This window comes from Typopeltis vanoorti, chromosome 18 (genome assembly GCF_054136105.1).
Source record: "Typopeltis vanoorti isolate ZY-2024b chromosome 18, IOZ_Tvanoo_1.0, whole genome shotgun sequence".
NCBI lineage: Eukaryota > Metazoa > Arthropoda > Arachnida > Uropygi > Thelyphonidae > Typopeltis > Typopeltis vanoorti.
The window spans coordinates 105,792,890-105,807,640 of record NC_143566.1 but is presented as its reverse complement, the minus strand read 5'-3'; the positions used below and the strand labels follow the sequence as shown (position 1 = coordinate 105,807,640).

The window sequence follows — 14,751 nt, the reverse complement described above, 5'->3', positions numbered from 1 at the left end:
TATAAAAAATTACAGACTTAAAATTGTAATAACAGAACAAGTATAAAAGACAGTAGCATGTTTGAAAAACAAATGCGAGTATGAGTTCCAAACAAACGTATGCTACCTTAGTATACGTTTATTAGTATAGGTAGTATACGTTTGTTTGGAACTCACACTCGCATTTGTTTTTCAAACATGCTACTGTCTTTTTATACTTGTTCTGTTATTACAATTTTAAGTCTGTAATTTTTTATATACTTCTTTGATTGTGATACATGAGGATGTTGATCTATTCGACGAAACTAGTAAACTAGTAGTATCTTTTTAAATATATCTTGTCATCTTTTTATCTCTTGGTAACAGTCATTAAAGCTTTTCCATAATATTCCGAGTAAAAATGAATTCTCATAATATATATATATATATATGTATATATATTAGTATGTAGAAAGTTTTTTCCCTTGGGTATAATATATGTTAAAGATACCAAGCTATTTTAAACCTGGTTTTAATCCATTTCCCAGGTAAGCAAACAGACAAGTAAGTCAAGTTTGCACCTGCATGTATTGCAAGTCTAGGTGACCCATAAAGTAGTATTAACTACTTTACAGGTTTAAATACTTTAAGTTGGTTTAGATATATCTAATGTAATAAAGGATGGAGTTTGTCCTTAGGAGAAAGGGTGGCACTGTCACACACACACTGGATATTGAAAATCATCTACAGCTGAGACTTTCACAAACATTCATACTACATTGTTATTCAAACCACAGCCTATTGGTTTGATAGCAGAGACATTCACTTAGCAACACATTGGCAAAGATGGAAGAAAACCACAATGCAGAAAACTATCCAGGAAATAAAAAGACTTGAAAATTGGGATTTTAGGAATCAGTGAAGTTGGGTGGCCAGGATCAGGCAAAACTCAAGTTAATGACAATGTACCACTCTGGAAGTAGTGAAAACAACCATCAAACCTACCATCCTTTGTTTAATATTATTCCAACTCCATTAGAATAATATTAAACAAAGATGCCAATAAGTCACTGTTAAGCTTCATCCCCTACTCAGGATGATGTTATTAAAACCGAAAGGTCAACCACTAGATATTAATCTTATACAGGTCTATGCCCCTACTGCTGACAAGAATGATACTGAGATTGAAGAATTTTGTAATCAATTAAAAGAACTAATGAAAAACACAAAAAAAAACATATTAACATTTTCATGGGTGATTTCAGTGCTAAAGTTGGAAAAGGTAGAAGTGGAGATATAGTTGACGAACATGGACTGGGGACAAGAAATGAGAGAGGAGACCATCTTATTGAATTCTGCCAAGAAGAGGAACTAGTAATCACAGACACATGGCTTAAGCTACCATCCCATAGGCTATGTACTTGGCGATCACCACATGATAATAATGCAAATATAATCAGAAACCAAATTGTTTACTTGCTAATTAATCAATGATTTTGAAGTTCCATAAAGAGTACAAAAACCTATCCTAGTGCGGATATTGCTTGTGATCATGATCTGCTGGCGACAGAGTGAAAACTTAGACTGAAAGCTCTACTTTAGAAACATCAACAAAAAAGGTTTGATCTAGGAAAGTTAAAAAATCCAGAGATAAGAAACAAATTGAGTCAAGATCAAGAGATAGCACTTATCAAGAATGATGATGTCATGAGGGTTGATGAATCGTGGGACAAATTAAAATTTGTTTTCATAGAGAAATGTACTAATACCTTGTGTCCTGATAGAGCTGTAAAAAAGAAAGATTGGATAGCTGACAAAATTCTTTCTCTCGTGGATCAATGCAATCATATAAAAATCATAGTCCAACAAAATATAAAGAATTTCAGAAAATTATTAATGGCAAGATCAAAGAAGCAGAAGAAATCTGAATGAATGAAAAATGTAAAGAAATAGAAATTCTACAGGAAAAGCATGACAGTTTTAATCTACACAAAAAGCTGAAAGAGACCTCAGGTATATTTAAGAAAAAACAACTATGTATCCTTCAAAACATAAAGGGAGAAATAATATCCGAAAAGGATGACAGAATACAAGAATGGGTGAAATATGTAGAAGAACTCTTTATTGATAACAGACATAATCCAGAAAATACTGATGAACAGATGGAATGTCAATGCATTCTAAGATTAGAGATAGAATGTGCACTGAACTCAGCTAATAATGGTAAAGCCTTAGGCCCTGATAGAATACCTGCAGAAATAGTAATGTTATTAAAAGGTGACAACATTACTATATTAGTAAAACTATATAATAAGATCTATGATACAGACATAATCCCTCGAGACTGGTTACAGTCGACCTTCATCATGCTACCTAAAAAAGCAAATACGAAAACTTGTAATGACTATAGAATGATCAGCCTAGTGAGTCATATTCTCAAAATGTTTCTGAAAATAATTCAAAAAAGAATATACAGAAAATGTGAAAACACCATCAGTGATATCCAATTCGACTTTAGAAATGGCTTGGGAACGAGAAAGACTCTTTTCTGTTCTCAAATCTTATTCCAAAAATGCAGTGACCAAAACAAAGAAGTATTCATTTGCTTCTTTGACTTCGAGAAAGCATTTGACAAGTTCAACATACTAAAATGATTGCATTATTAAAAAGAATTGGATTAGATGATAAAGTCATCAGGATCATTAAAAACTTATATTGGAACCAAAAGGCATCTGTTCAAGTTGATGACATTATTACAGACTCCATTAACATCAAACAAGGAGTAAGGCAAGGATATGTGCTGTTGCCTCTTCTTTTTAACATATACTCAGAAGCCATATTTCAAAAAGTCTTGGAAGGAAGAAAGGAAGGGATTAACATAAATGATGAAATCATCAGTAACATCCAACAATTTCTTCTGGATCTTCTCTCCAGAAGATCCAGAAGATTTTGAAGATCTTCAGGATCTTCAAAATCTTCTGGAATGAAGAGAGTGAAAAAATGGGATTAAAAATAAATATCACCAAAACTAAATGCGTGGTCATAAGCAAGAAACCAATTCTTAATTCAGCATTTTTTTAAATGGGAAACAAATAGAAAGAGTGACAAAGTTTAAATATCTCGGATGCCAGTCGAATGAAGAATGCAATCCAGAAATGGAAAGAAAAGTTAGAATTGAAATGGCAAGAAAAAAATTTTTTCTGATGAAATCAACACTGAAACTGAAATTTAAAGCTTAGAGTACGCATGGTTAAATGCTATGTATGGTCTGCACTGCTGTACAGTGCAGAAACTTGGACCTTGAAGACAACATCAATAAAAAAAACTTGAAGCCTTTGAGATGTGGTTATACAGACAAATGTTAAAAATCCCATTGACAGCAAAAACATCCAACCAGGAAGTACTGGAACAAGTAGGGAAATCATGTGAACTTTTAGATACCATAAAAAGAAGGGAAATTATGTATCTTGGTCACTTACTTCATAATAAAAAATATAAGATACTTCAATTGATTATAAAAGGGAAGATAAATGGAAGAAGAGGACAGGGAAGATGAAGAAAATCTTGACTGGCAGACATCAGACAGTGGACTGGCATGAGCTCTGAGGCACTGTTCAGAGTTGCTGAGGATCACTCAAAATTTGCCAAGGTGGTCGCCGAACTCCAATAGGAGATGGCACTCGAAGAAGAATCAACATTTGTTATAGTGGGAGACTGTCATTATAGAACCTATCATTGCGATGAAATTGCTGACTATAACAAACTACCAAAAAGTCCTAAGTTGAAGCCACACAGCATAATGCTATTCTAAAGGAAATTCATTATATTAAGTATGTAGTATAAGTATATACCTATGATCCTCATGGTTTTGTTGTAGCAAGATCAGTGTATTCTTAAAAAAACTAACATGAAGTAAAATATTGAGGTGCCTGCATAGACATGTGGAAATGGTCCAAGCCATCCAAAGAAAGACCATTACAAATTTAATTCTAGTCACCAACTAAAGGAACTTTTTCTAACCTTTCTTGGACTAACTTTCCAAATTAGTTGATCTCTGGCACAGGAAGATAGGGTTTTTCTCCAATAAACTTGGGTGTTTATCGATGCATCTCAAAAAATTGACCATACAATTAATTCCATTATTAACAGTAATATTACCTTTGACTCTTGTATTCAGTTAGGGTTAATGAATTCTCCATTAGGAGCTATACCTGCTCCCGTTGGGGAATAAAAGGCATTGAAGAGTTTGTTTCTTTATAGTTAAAATATAGTTATGTCTGTTATCTAATATCTGAATAAATCTAGAAGTTTTTTATCATTATTATTCATAACAATCATGGTCAGTCATTTTAACTAAATGTGAATTCCCATATTTTTAAACAGTATTAATTATTTCAGATAATTATCAAATTCACTTTCATTTTTTAGTGAACTGAGCATCACATTACCTAGGCAGACATTGAGAAATGGATCCTTATTTATGCATGCTTTCCTTACTCGACGACCAGGAGGTCCAAGATCTCTTCCAGATGTGTTTATGGATAACTATCTTACTTCATATGAAAGTACTACATTAACAAAATATATGATTCCTAGAATTGATGTTATTAATCTTTTAAGCAAGAATAATGCTTTCCAGGTAAGTACGGATTGCATTACTTTTATGCATGTATCTTAATAAGATTGAAACAAACTCAATTTTTTTCTCTGAGAAATGGAAACTGAGTAAATTACCAGCTTCCAATTGAACAGCTACTATTTACTTTTTATTTTCATAATAATTATATGCTGAATGAATGTGGTTTCCTATATATGTGTGTGTATTATTATTATTATTGTTGTTGTTGTTATTATTATTATTACCGGAAACCTCTAGGGAGTTAGGGACTCGTCAAAATCATCTGCTCTATGAGAGAAACTATTTTTTACCTCCTGACTGCATTCATTTAAGCGCCTCTGTAGCTCAATTGGAAGAACGATGGCACATTGCGCCCTTCGATTGGAATAGGCCTAGGTTCGATTTTCGTTGCGACGGGAGGAATCTTTATGTGGACTTTTTCAATCTAAGATGAGTTAGCTGATCTCATACAGAGGTAGCAGAGTGGGTTTTTCCTTCCCAGAAACTCAGATTTTTCATCCTGCATACAGACAAATCAGCCCTTCAGAACACACTCAATTTACAGACAATAAAAATAGTAGTTGTGGTGGTGGAGATGATTGGTAGTAGAGGTTTGGTGTAGTACTAGGTTGAGACAGTTGTATAATAGTTGTCCTCTCATGATGAGTCCTCAGACTCCTTGGTGGTGTCACGAATAATAATAATACTGAACTTCCTTGGATTCTCCTCTCATCCTCTCCCAATTCTCCATAAAATTAAAAATTCCATCTAATGGTATACTTTAGTACTCTTGATGCAGTTAATCTCTATTAATTATTAATTTATTAGTTATCCATAAACCCTTCTTTATAGATTAAATGTAACTTTTCAAGCTACTTTAGGTCTACAGTAAGCAGTACACTGGTCTCACACCAACTGTTGAAATTCATCTCCCACACAAGGACAATTACAAGCATCTCCCCATGGTGGAATTCAAACCTGCAGCTGATTGTTTAAAAAAGTAATGCTGATGATGATGTTATATTCCCAAATAAATCCATGATGATTCTTCAGTACTCTTTAATTAAATTGGATAACAAATTTTATATAAAAATCAACAGTAAAAAATAAAAATTGTAAGAATAGACAGGAATGAGGAAAATATCAAGTGTGTTCTCGATATAGAAAACTTATAGAACCATTTAAAATATTTTAGCTATTTAGGCAAAATTTATAGTAAAGAGAGAAAATTCAATTTAGAAATAGATAATTATCTATTATAATAAGAATAAGAAAAGCCAGTATGGTAGGAGAGCAGTTGAATAACTTTATGTGGAATAAAAAAGAAATCTGACTGCTTCAAAGACTTCTGTGGATGAAACATTAAAATTTTATGTCTATCCAGTATATGTGCAACATGGAGACAGTTTGTTGAACAATTTAAGTTTTAATCTCTGCTGGTTTCATGTGCATTATACTACTCTTCTTCAGGAAAGTGAAATAAAAAACTAAACTGATATTACATTTGACTATGTTTTGTAGCAAGCAAGCAAGCTAATTGTATTAGTGACACACACACACACACACTCTCCCCCTCTCTCTCTCTCTGTGTTTGAAATACATTAACCGTGTTGTGCATGCACATTCTATTATGATGGTGATCTTTCTGATGAGTAGAATGTCCAAGATCTGCTTGATTAGGATTTTTTTTTTAACATTTCTGATGATTCTTTGAATGCTCTGGTGAAGAAAATAATCAGTGTAGATCTTCTTTTCTTTACACTGCCATAGCACTTGATGATTTTTCTCTCTTGTATTAAGTCTCTGGAGCTCAGTAAATATTGACAATGCTTTATTGGAAAGCCTGAATTCGAATTCCATCTAGAATACAAAGATCCTTTATAAAGGCTTTTCAGCTGAAGACAAATTACTTGTTCTCATGGATAGCAGTTTTTTAACCCACAAAACAAAAAAAAAAAAACTTGCCAGAAGAACAAGTGTAATTTACAGACAACACGCTGAGAACTTCATAACTGTAGTTGCTTTGGCAGTCTGTTTGTATGTGATACAAATCCTGATTTATGATTTCCTTCCCCCCCCCCCCATGTCTGATATGTTCTGACATGCACATCTCTCCTGATTAGCCTGTTTGTATTCCATTGCAAATTGTATTATAAAAATCTTCAAGACAGGGCATTTAACATTTCCCACAGTATGGAGAAAAGAAGCCAAGAACTCAATCACTTCAGTCTTCTCCTTCCAAAAAAATAGTTATAATAAAGGAGAACATCCTAAACATCCCATCAAACAGACAAAAAAAGGAAGCAGTATTGAGGAGCAGTATTTCCCTTTTAGAGATGTCCATCACAGACAAGATCTCAAAGATGTTGTGTCAGCAAGGCATAATAGTGACTTTCTTCTTGGTTTATAAGATCTCAGGTCTGCTTTTGCCCTCCAGAATCTTCACATTCATTATTCAGAAAACATAACATCAGTTTACATGTGGAATTTGCTTTGTTGGACAAATAGGCTAGTCAAGAAAGATAAAAATGAAGATATTGGGAGGAACTTGACCTTGTTAGCATGAATGTGTGTGTGCAAAGCTAATTTATGATGGTATTTCTACATAAACAGAATAAGTGAGGAAAGTTTAGCAAAACTGTTATTTGATGCCAGGTTTGCAAAAGGAATGACCCAGGAAAGGACTAAGATCTCAGTTAGTAGAATTAGAAGACCAAAGTAAAAGATCTAACAGTATTAAGAGGCTTGATGAATAACAGATTGATTTGGAAGAAACTTCTTGAATAATAGTATTAAATAGCTGGTAATAATGTAAACTTAAGTAATACTAACTCCTGTGTAGCTCAGTGGAAGTGGCATGTGCCATCCATAGCGCTAAATCGCCTGAAGAGAGGGCGTCATAAGTTCAATTCTAGTTGCCAACTAGAGGAACTTTTACTAAGCCTTTTTTTGTCCGGTTCCCAGTTAGTCAATCTCTGGCATGGGCAAGCAGGTTTTTTGTCCCGTAAACTCAAGAAAATTGACTGTAGAACCACACTATTTTCAGACAGTAAACATAGTATTGTGATTAGGGGCCATAAGTTGGCAACCGATTGGCTACCAGTGGAGATTGAACTGCCCCCCCCCCCCCCATCTCCAGAAAGTTAGATAGGGTTAAAACACCTACTCCCTATATAGGAATAAAAGGCATTAGCTTTTTTTTTTTAATCATTTCTCTTCATCCATTGAGAGTACATATTGGGAATTAGTGATGATTATTATTATGATTTATCCTTTTATTTTGATTCCAGACATGAGAGGTTGGTTATCCTATAGTATGTTGGTACTGTGGATGGATAGAGGTGAGAAAATAGAAATTTGTTCACATTTGATTTGAAGATGTGTGTTTTATTTCTTAGGAAACACATAAGAGTTAGGTGACTGTTCCTGATGCTAGATATAAGTAATGAAAGAGGAGGAGAAATTTGTTCTGTTAGTTTGGAGTTGAGAGATGTTAGATGACTGCTGCTCCTTATGTTTCGATGGATTTAGCAGAGGAGTGGGGGGATTATTGATGCTAAATAAATGGTTACCATGGAAGTATTTATAGAAGATTCATTCAGCAAAAACTAAATGTTCATATGAAAGTAGGTGGAAAAAATTGGTAACAGATGGATTATTAATCAGCCTAATTGCTCTCTTCTGTATTGAGTTAAGTATTTTTAGGGAACTTTTAAGAGCATTATCCTGAATTTTGAGAGCAGTATTCAGTGATTTGGCTGATTTTATGAATTGAATAGGGTTAATATGTAAAGTATTTGCATAGGGTTGTTTGCTCAAAGTAACACTTTGAGAAAACAAGAAATCCTAATTTATTGGATGAAAAGTAGGCAGTTGTAATAATGTGTTTATGACAGGAGATGTTTGATGTTAATCTAAGAAGAGAAATCCCATCTCTAAAAATTTGAAGTTATCAAAATACTGGAATTTTTTTTTTTTGGGGGGGGGGGGGAGGAATTGGAAGTAAGGCAGAACTGTATTTTGCTGATGTTCAAATTGATGAGCTTATCTGAATCCCATTGAAGAATGGGAATCTAAATGGGTTGTAGAAGTTGATGCAATGTAGATTGTAGTGATTTGTAGTGCAAGGTTTGTCAAGTGAGAAATGTAGTATATTGTCATTACCAAAACTCTGTATTGAATTATAATAAATTTAGTTTAATCCTTTATCCAAGTGTGAGCAAACAAAGTTTGCACCTGAAAGTATCTTCAGGACTAAGGGTAAGGTGATACAACACCAGGAAAACTCGTTGCAAAGGTGTAGCAAGCTACGAACACTCCTTTCCCAGTATCTCCATTAATGCAAAACACATCTCCTTGCGGATATGTCTAATGTTATGCATTAAGGGAAGGGCCACTACCCAGACTAGTTTCGACCTTTATTGAGGTCTCTTCAGTGGGAGCCAGGCCCAAGCTGAGATACCAGGCAGAAGCATTCGCAGTATCTCAGCTTGGGCCTGGCTCCCACTGAAGAGACCTCAAGAAAGGTCGAAACTAGTCTGGGTAGTGGCCCTTCCCTTAATGCATAACATTAGACATATCCGCAAGGAGATGTGTTTTGCATTAATGGAGATACTGGGACAGGAGTGTTCATAGCTTGCTACACCTTTGCAACGAGTTGCTCTGGTGTTGTATCACCTTACCCTTAGTCCTGAAGATACTTTCAGGCGCAAACTTTGTTTGCTCACACTTGGATAAAGGATTAAACTAAATTTATTATACTCTAACCAAGTGAAAAATAAACTTTCAACATCTGTATTGAATTGTTAATCAGATGGTTTGGGTTGTTGATATCTAGGAGGAGGAGGAGGCTGGTTAAAAGAACAGATCCTTGTGGAACTCTGGCATCAATTGCATAGTTAGAAGATAAGGAACCATCCACCATCATGCCTAGTGCATATCCATTCTTGGCACAGACAAAATGACAGGAGCTTACTTAATAGATCCTTTTGCCAGATCCAGTTAAAAGCCTTGGAGGTATTAAGAGCATCTACTTGAGAGGTTCACAAAATTTCTGGTATTTGTTCAGAAATGGGAATACAAGCCAATCCCTTGTTGATCACCATTGGTGAAATCTAATATGGATCAATAGGGCAATCATTTATTAGTCAATTGCCTTCAAGGTAACATAAGAGTTGCATGTTGATGGTTTCTCCATTATGTTAGGAAGTACTGAAAGGGAGAAATTGGGTGGGAAACTTGATGGTAAGGATTTGTCACCCTTCTTTGGAATGGATTATGTGTAGGATAATTTCCAGGCTGTGGGACAGATACCAGTGGAATAAGAAAGCATAAAACAATGATGCAGAACAGAAGTCAGCTCTTGCCATTAGGACTGCGAGACTTTTTGGCACGAGATTTTTCTGATCTCTTTCTGGCAAAAGGTCATTTGAAATGGTTGTAAACATTTACCAAGATCAACTGTGTATGCATTTGAGGAAAATTATGAAACCAGAAGATCAAATTTTTTGTGGGAGATGACGCAATAGAACCAGCTAGTTGCATACTAATTGGTGGTTCTACATCATGTCCAAAAGTTACAGCCAATTTGGACATGATGCAAGTTTCCTATACTTGGCTGTTTTGAAATAAGTTTGGATTTGTTGATAGCTTTCTTGCAGCTATTTTGGACTTTGATATATGTAGTAAAGGAAAATGGTGATTGAGATGAAGGCCAGTTATGGTAAACTCATTTCTTTTCTGGTACAGATAGAGGATGAAAATTTAGAATGGAACAAGGAATATATGTTTCCATATCAGGAATTACTTCAGTGAGATGTTCAGTGCATATGTCTTGGGTCAGAAGGCTGGAAATATTTCATCCAAGAGAATGAGGTATAGAAGTTACAAAGACCAACTCACTTTACATTCTTATAATTCCAGATAACATTTGATTGAAACACATAAAATGAAAGTTGCTCTTTATCAGAAGATGATCTCTGGATTGTGGTCTGAATTCCTTCACTGGTGAGGAAGAGATCTAGAGTGTTTGGAATGTTGTTGGAGTTATCTGGTATGGTGGTAGGCATGTGAACAATTTGGGTATGATAATTGGTGATAGCAACTGTATCAGCATCTCTACCTGCTTGATATGTGCAGTTGGAGGAAGAAATCCAGTTGGTGTTGTGAAAATCCATGGTATATCACAGCAAGCATATGCACAAATGCTACCTTTGTGACAAAAAAAAAAAAAAATTCAAAGAATGTGTAATTGCTAGCTTGGTTGGCTGAGTGGTAGCATATCTGCTCTTCATTAAGCAGGTTATGTGTTTGAATTTTGCTGTAGGCATGAATGTTTGCTATTGTTTTTAGGTGGGAGATGAATTTCATCACTCAATGTGAGACTATTGCCACACTTATTTTATATATATATATATACAGGGTGTTCGGGATAAATTTGACAGTTTCGTAAGGAAAAAGAAAATCTTCTTTGTATCTATTAAATTTAATGAATTGACAAAAAAACATCACAGGCAGAGTTAATTACAATACTATCAACAAGATTTACTCAAAATAACCACCATTAGCATCGATCACAGCTTCAATTCTGCTTCGGAACCTCGAACAAGCTGATGCTACAGTCTCCCTGGGAAGGGCCGCAAAAACTGTTTTAATTTTATCCATTAACTGGGCTTTTGTATTACTGGAAGTGCGATTGGTGTCTTTTTCAACTGCGCCCCATACAAAATAATCCATGGGGTTAAGGTCTGGGGAGTTTGGAGGCCAAACATTTGGACTGGTGAAGTCGTAGAAATTTTCAGACAACCATTTTTGACTTTTCCCAGAGGTGTGGCAAGGGGCCGAATCCTGCTGCCATACATACGGCCTACCATTGGCTACCCTTGTTATCCAGGGCTTGACTACAGTTAGCAACTCCACGAACAAAGCCCGAATTCCAATGCCAGGGTTCTTCAACACCTGTTCCTGCAGATTTGCGAGGAATTCTGCTGTACGAACGCAATCAGATCGTCTGCTAGGGATCTTTCTTCTTGCTACATCCTCGTAGTCACCATTGCAAGTCTCTAGTTCATGCCTGATTGTTTTTACTGTATTCAGGGAGCATTGGGCAGCAGTCGTAATATCCTTATTTTGATGGCGGGCACGAATCATCATGATACAAGTTATTCTCTTCCATGATTCAGGTGGGTTCCAGCTATCCATCCTTTCTGACATCTTGTATATGAATGAAGAAGGGTCCAAACTTTTAAATGAAGAGAAGTGTGTGTTAATACATGTAACTTACGGAAAAATATAATTAATTATAAATATGTCAAATTTATCCCGAACACCCTGTAAATCATCATTAAATTCCTGATATATACCCTCAAGAGGTGTACAGGATACGATAGTACTACATGAAAAATTTACATCATTATTAATTCCTATCTACAATTTTCCTCCAAATCATCTGTTAAATGTCAAGACTCCAATATTATCAGATCTTATATTTCTGTCTTCTAAGGCACTTTTTACTGTATCAATTCACCTATATCTTGGTCTTCCTCTGGGTCTTTTTCCTGCCAACCTGGTAGAGAACACTTGTTTTGCTAATCTTTACTCTCCCATTCAGCTTATGTGACCATACTACCTGCGATTAGCTGTGCTAATGCATTCCACGATGCTGATAATATCAAGTTTTTTTCCTAATATCCTTGTTTTTTATATGATATTGCCATCTGTTCATGCCCGTAATCTTTCTCAGGACTATCATATCCACAGTCTCTAGTCTTTGGTCAATTGTTTTACTTCTAACCTACCTCTTACATCCATTAGTTAAAATTGGTTTAAAAACTGTCTTGTATACAGCTAATTTAGTGTTTTGGCTAATTTTTTTATTTTTCCATATAAATTTATTCTGTTGACTTCCTACCATACCAGCTTTGTTGATTCTGTTGTCTACTTCCATATTTAATTTACCATCTTCGCTAAACATCATGCTAAGTAGCTAAAATGTTTTACTTGTTCTATAAGTTCTCCATTCACAATGCATTTGACATTTTAAATGTTTCTGCCTATTTTCATTGTCTTTGTCTTTTTAATGCTGACTTTCATACCATATCTATTACAACAGTTATTCAATTCAGTCAGGGAATCTTGCAGACTTATAGTGGATTTATTTAGAAGTATAACATCATCTGCAGAAAGCAAAGAGCTGAGATACCTCCAATTTTGATATCAGGTTTAATACCACTTCATAATGGGATCCATATAGATAATGAATAAGAGAGGGGATGATGTACATCCTTGTCTGACACCAGATTTAACATTAAACCATATTCCTGTACTTCCTTCAATTCTAACTACTGACTTACAACTCAAATATAGACTAAGCATTGTTTGATATAATGCCCCATTAACACCATATAACTGTAGCATTTGAAATAGCTTCTCTTTTGGCATCTTGTCATATACATTTTCCAGATCTATAAAACTTAAATATAGATCTTTGTTATATTCTCATGATTTCTCAACTCTGTTGTAAAGGGAAAATCTGATCCTGAGAGCCTCTATTTGGCTCTCAGGATCAGATTTCATATCAGGATCATATTATGTTGATATTACCGATCTTGAACTGTGATGATGTTGAGTTGGGATAAGTTTTACGATTTGTTCCAGTAGATGACATTTTGCTGTTTGCTCTGGTTCCCTGGCAAAAACAACATGGTCCTTGTTTAACCAGGCGATGCCCCAGCTGGCATGAAATTCTGTCATGTTGTACCATCATTTGAAATTTTGGTTTAAGCCAATAAGAATACAATTTGGTCGGCTAAATCCAAATTTCCAGGCCATCCTCGTCCGTTCAGTATCCAGGTAGATACCTAACAGGATGCACCACGAGAAGGTGAGGAATAGTCATTAGGTCAGAAGCCCTGGTCGGTTCTTCGCATTCCTTCGAAGTCTATGTGGATGTCTCCTCTCAGTTATATAGCTTTGACACTTAAGCACCCCATATATATATATATATATATATATATATATACACACACAGTAAAACCCCTTTTTTACACTTTTCAAGGGACTGATGGAAAAAAATGTGAATAGCAGGAAATGTAAAAAAACATTTAAAAAAGGCTAAAAGATGACTTACTGCTAGTATGTGAGTCTACGTACTTGATTACAAAATTTAATAACAGAAAATAAATGAATTTACAATTACTTACATTTATCTATTTAAAAAAATCTTTAATTGTTGAATGTTTTTGCTTTTCGTTTTTTTTTTTTTTTTGACATAGCGCCTGATTGCTCTGTTCAATGCTTGACCTGTTTTTTACTATCATGTTCAAAGTGGACACGGAGAGTCCAAGATCTTTTGCTAAATGCACACGTGTTCCGGCATGTCAATCTACATGTTGCAGAATTGCCATCTTTTCTTCTACCGAAATACATTTTCTGTCTTTTTTCTCCATGTTACTAACATAAATAATCCACCACCGCAACTTGAAAGCAAATTTCACGCGCTAAATTACGTAGCAGAAATTCTGCAATATCAATTCATACTATGATTGAAAAATCACGGTATCGCTTGTCACTATATTACTGCTGCAAGCGTGCAGGTCACCGTGATGGCGGAAATGAAACTGCAGCCAAAAGCATTGCCATCTGGGAACAGAAATGCGCAGATTTCCACAGAAATCGATTCGAAAATCAGTATTGCCACCTGAGAAAAAAACGCAAATCACAGGAAATAACGTCCACATCAAGTTGTTAATGGCAGGAAACTATATATCGTAAGAATAGGCCTAAAGACGGGACCAACAAAAATGACGTAAATTGCGGGAACGTAAAAACGGGTTTTACTGTATATATATAAAATGAAAATAAAAAAAAATCCTTAGCCAACTCCCAGTACTATAAGTTTATAACCTGTCATAGATGGGAGTCACATTAAAAGGGAAAGCTCAGATGAGTAGCACTTGAGAAGATTGACATTTGGGTTTCTTTCAGGAAGAGTATGCAGTGCTTGCAGACTTCAGTTGAAAATGAACATTGTTGTGATTGGAACTGTGGATTTGGAAGGTTCTGTTAGTTTTGTTATTGATACACTGCTCGTGCAATGTTTGTATTCTCATTTCCATGGTGGCTAATAGCAGCACTCTGCTTAGAATTCCCTTTTTATAGTTAAGGTTCCATGTTTC

At 35.1% G+C, this 14,751-nt stretch overlaps 1 protein-coding gene across 2 annotated transcripts in view; it reads left to right on the top strand.

Annotated features, from left to right (window-relative positions):
• LOC150097026 (lipid scramblase CLPTM1L) overlaps positions 1–14,751 on the top strand; it is a 229,277-nt gene that overhangs the window by 51,857 nt on the left and 162,669 nt on the right. For both annotated transcript variants that reach the window (XM_090408241.1, XM_090408242.1), the window contains exon 4: positions 4,387–4,597. In XM_090408241.1, the coding sequence (XP_090264367.1) occupies positions 4,387–4,597 (211 nt within the window). The remainder of the gene's footprint in view (positions 1–4,386; positions 4,598–14,751) is intronic.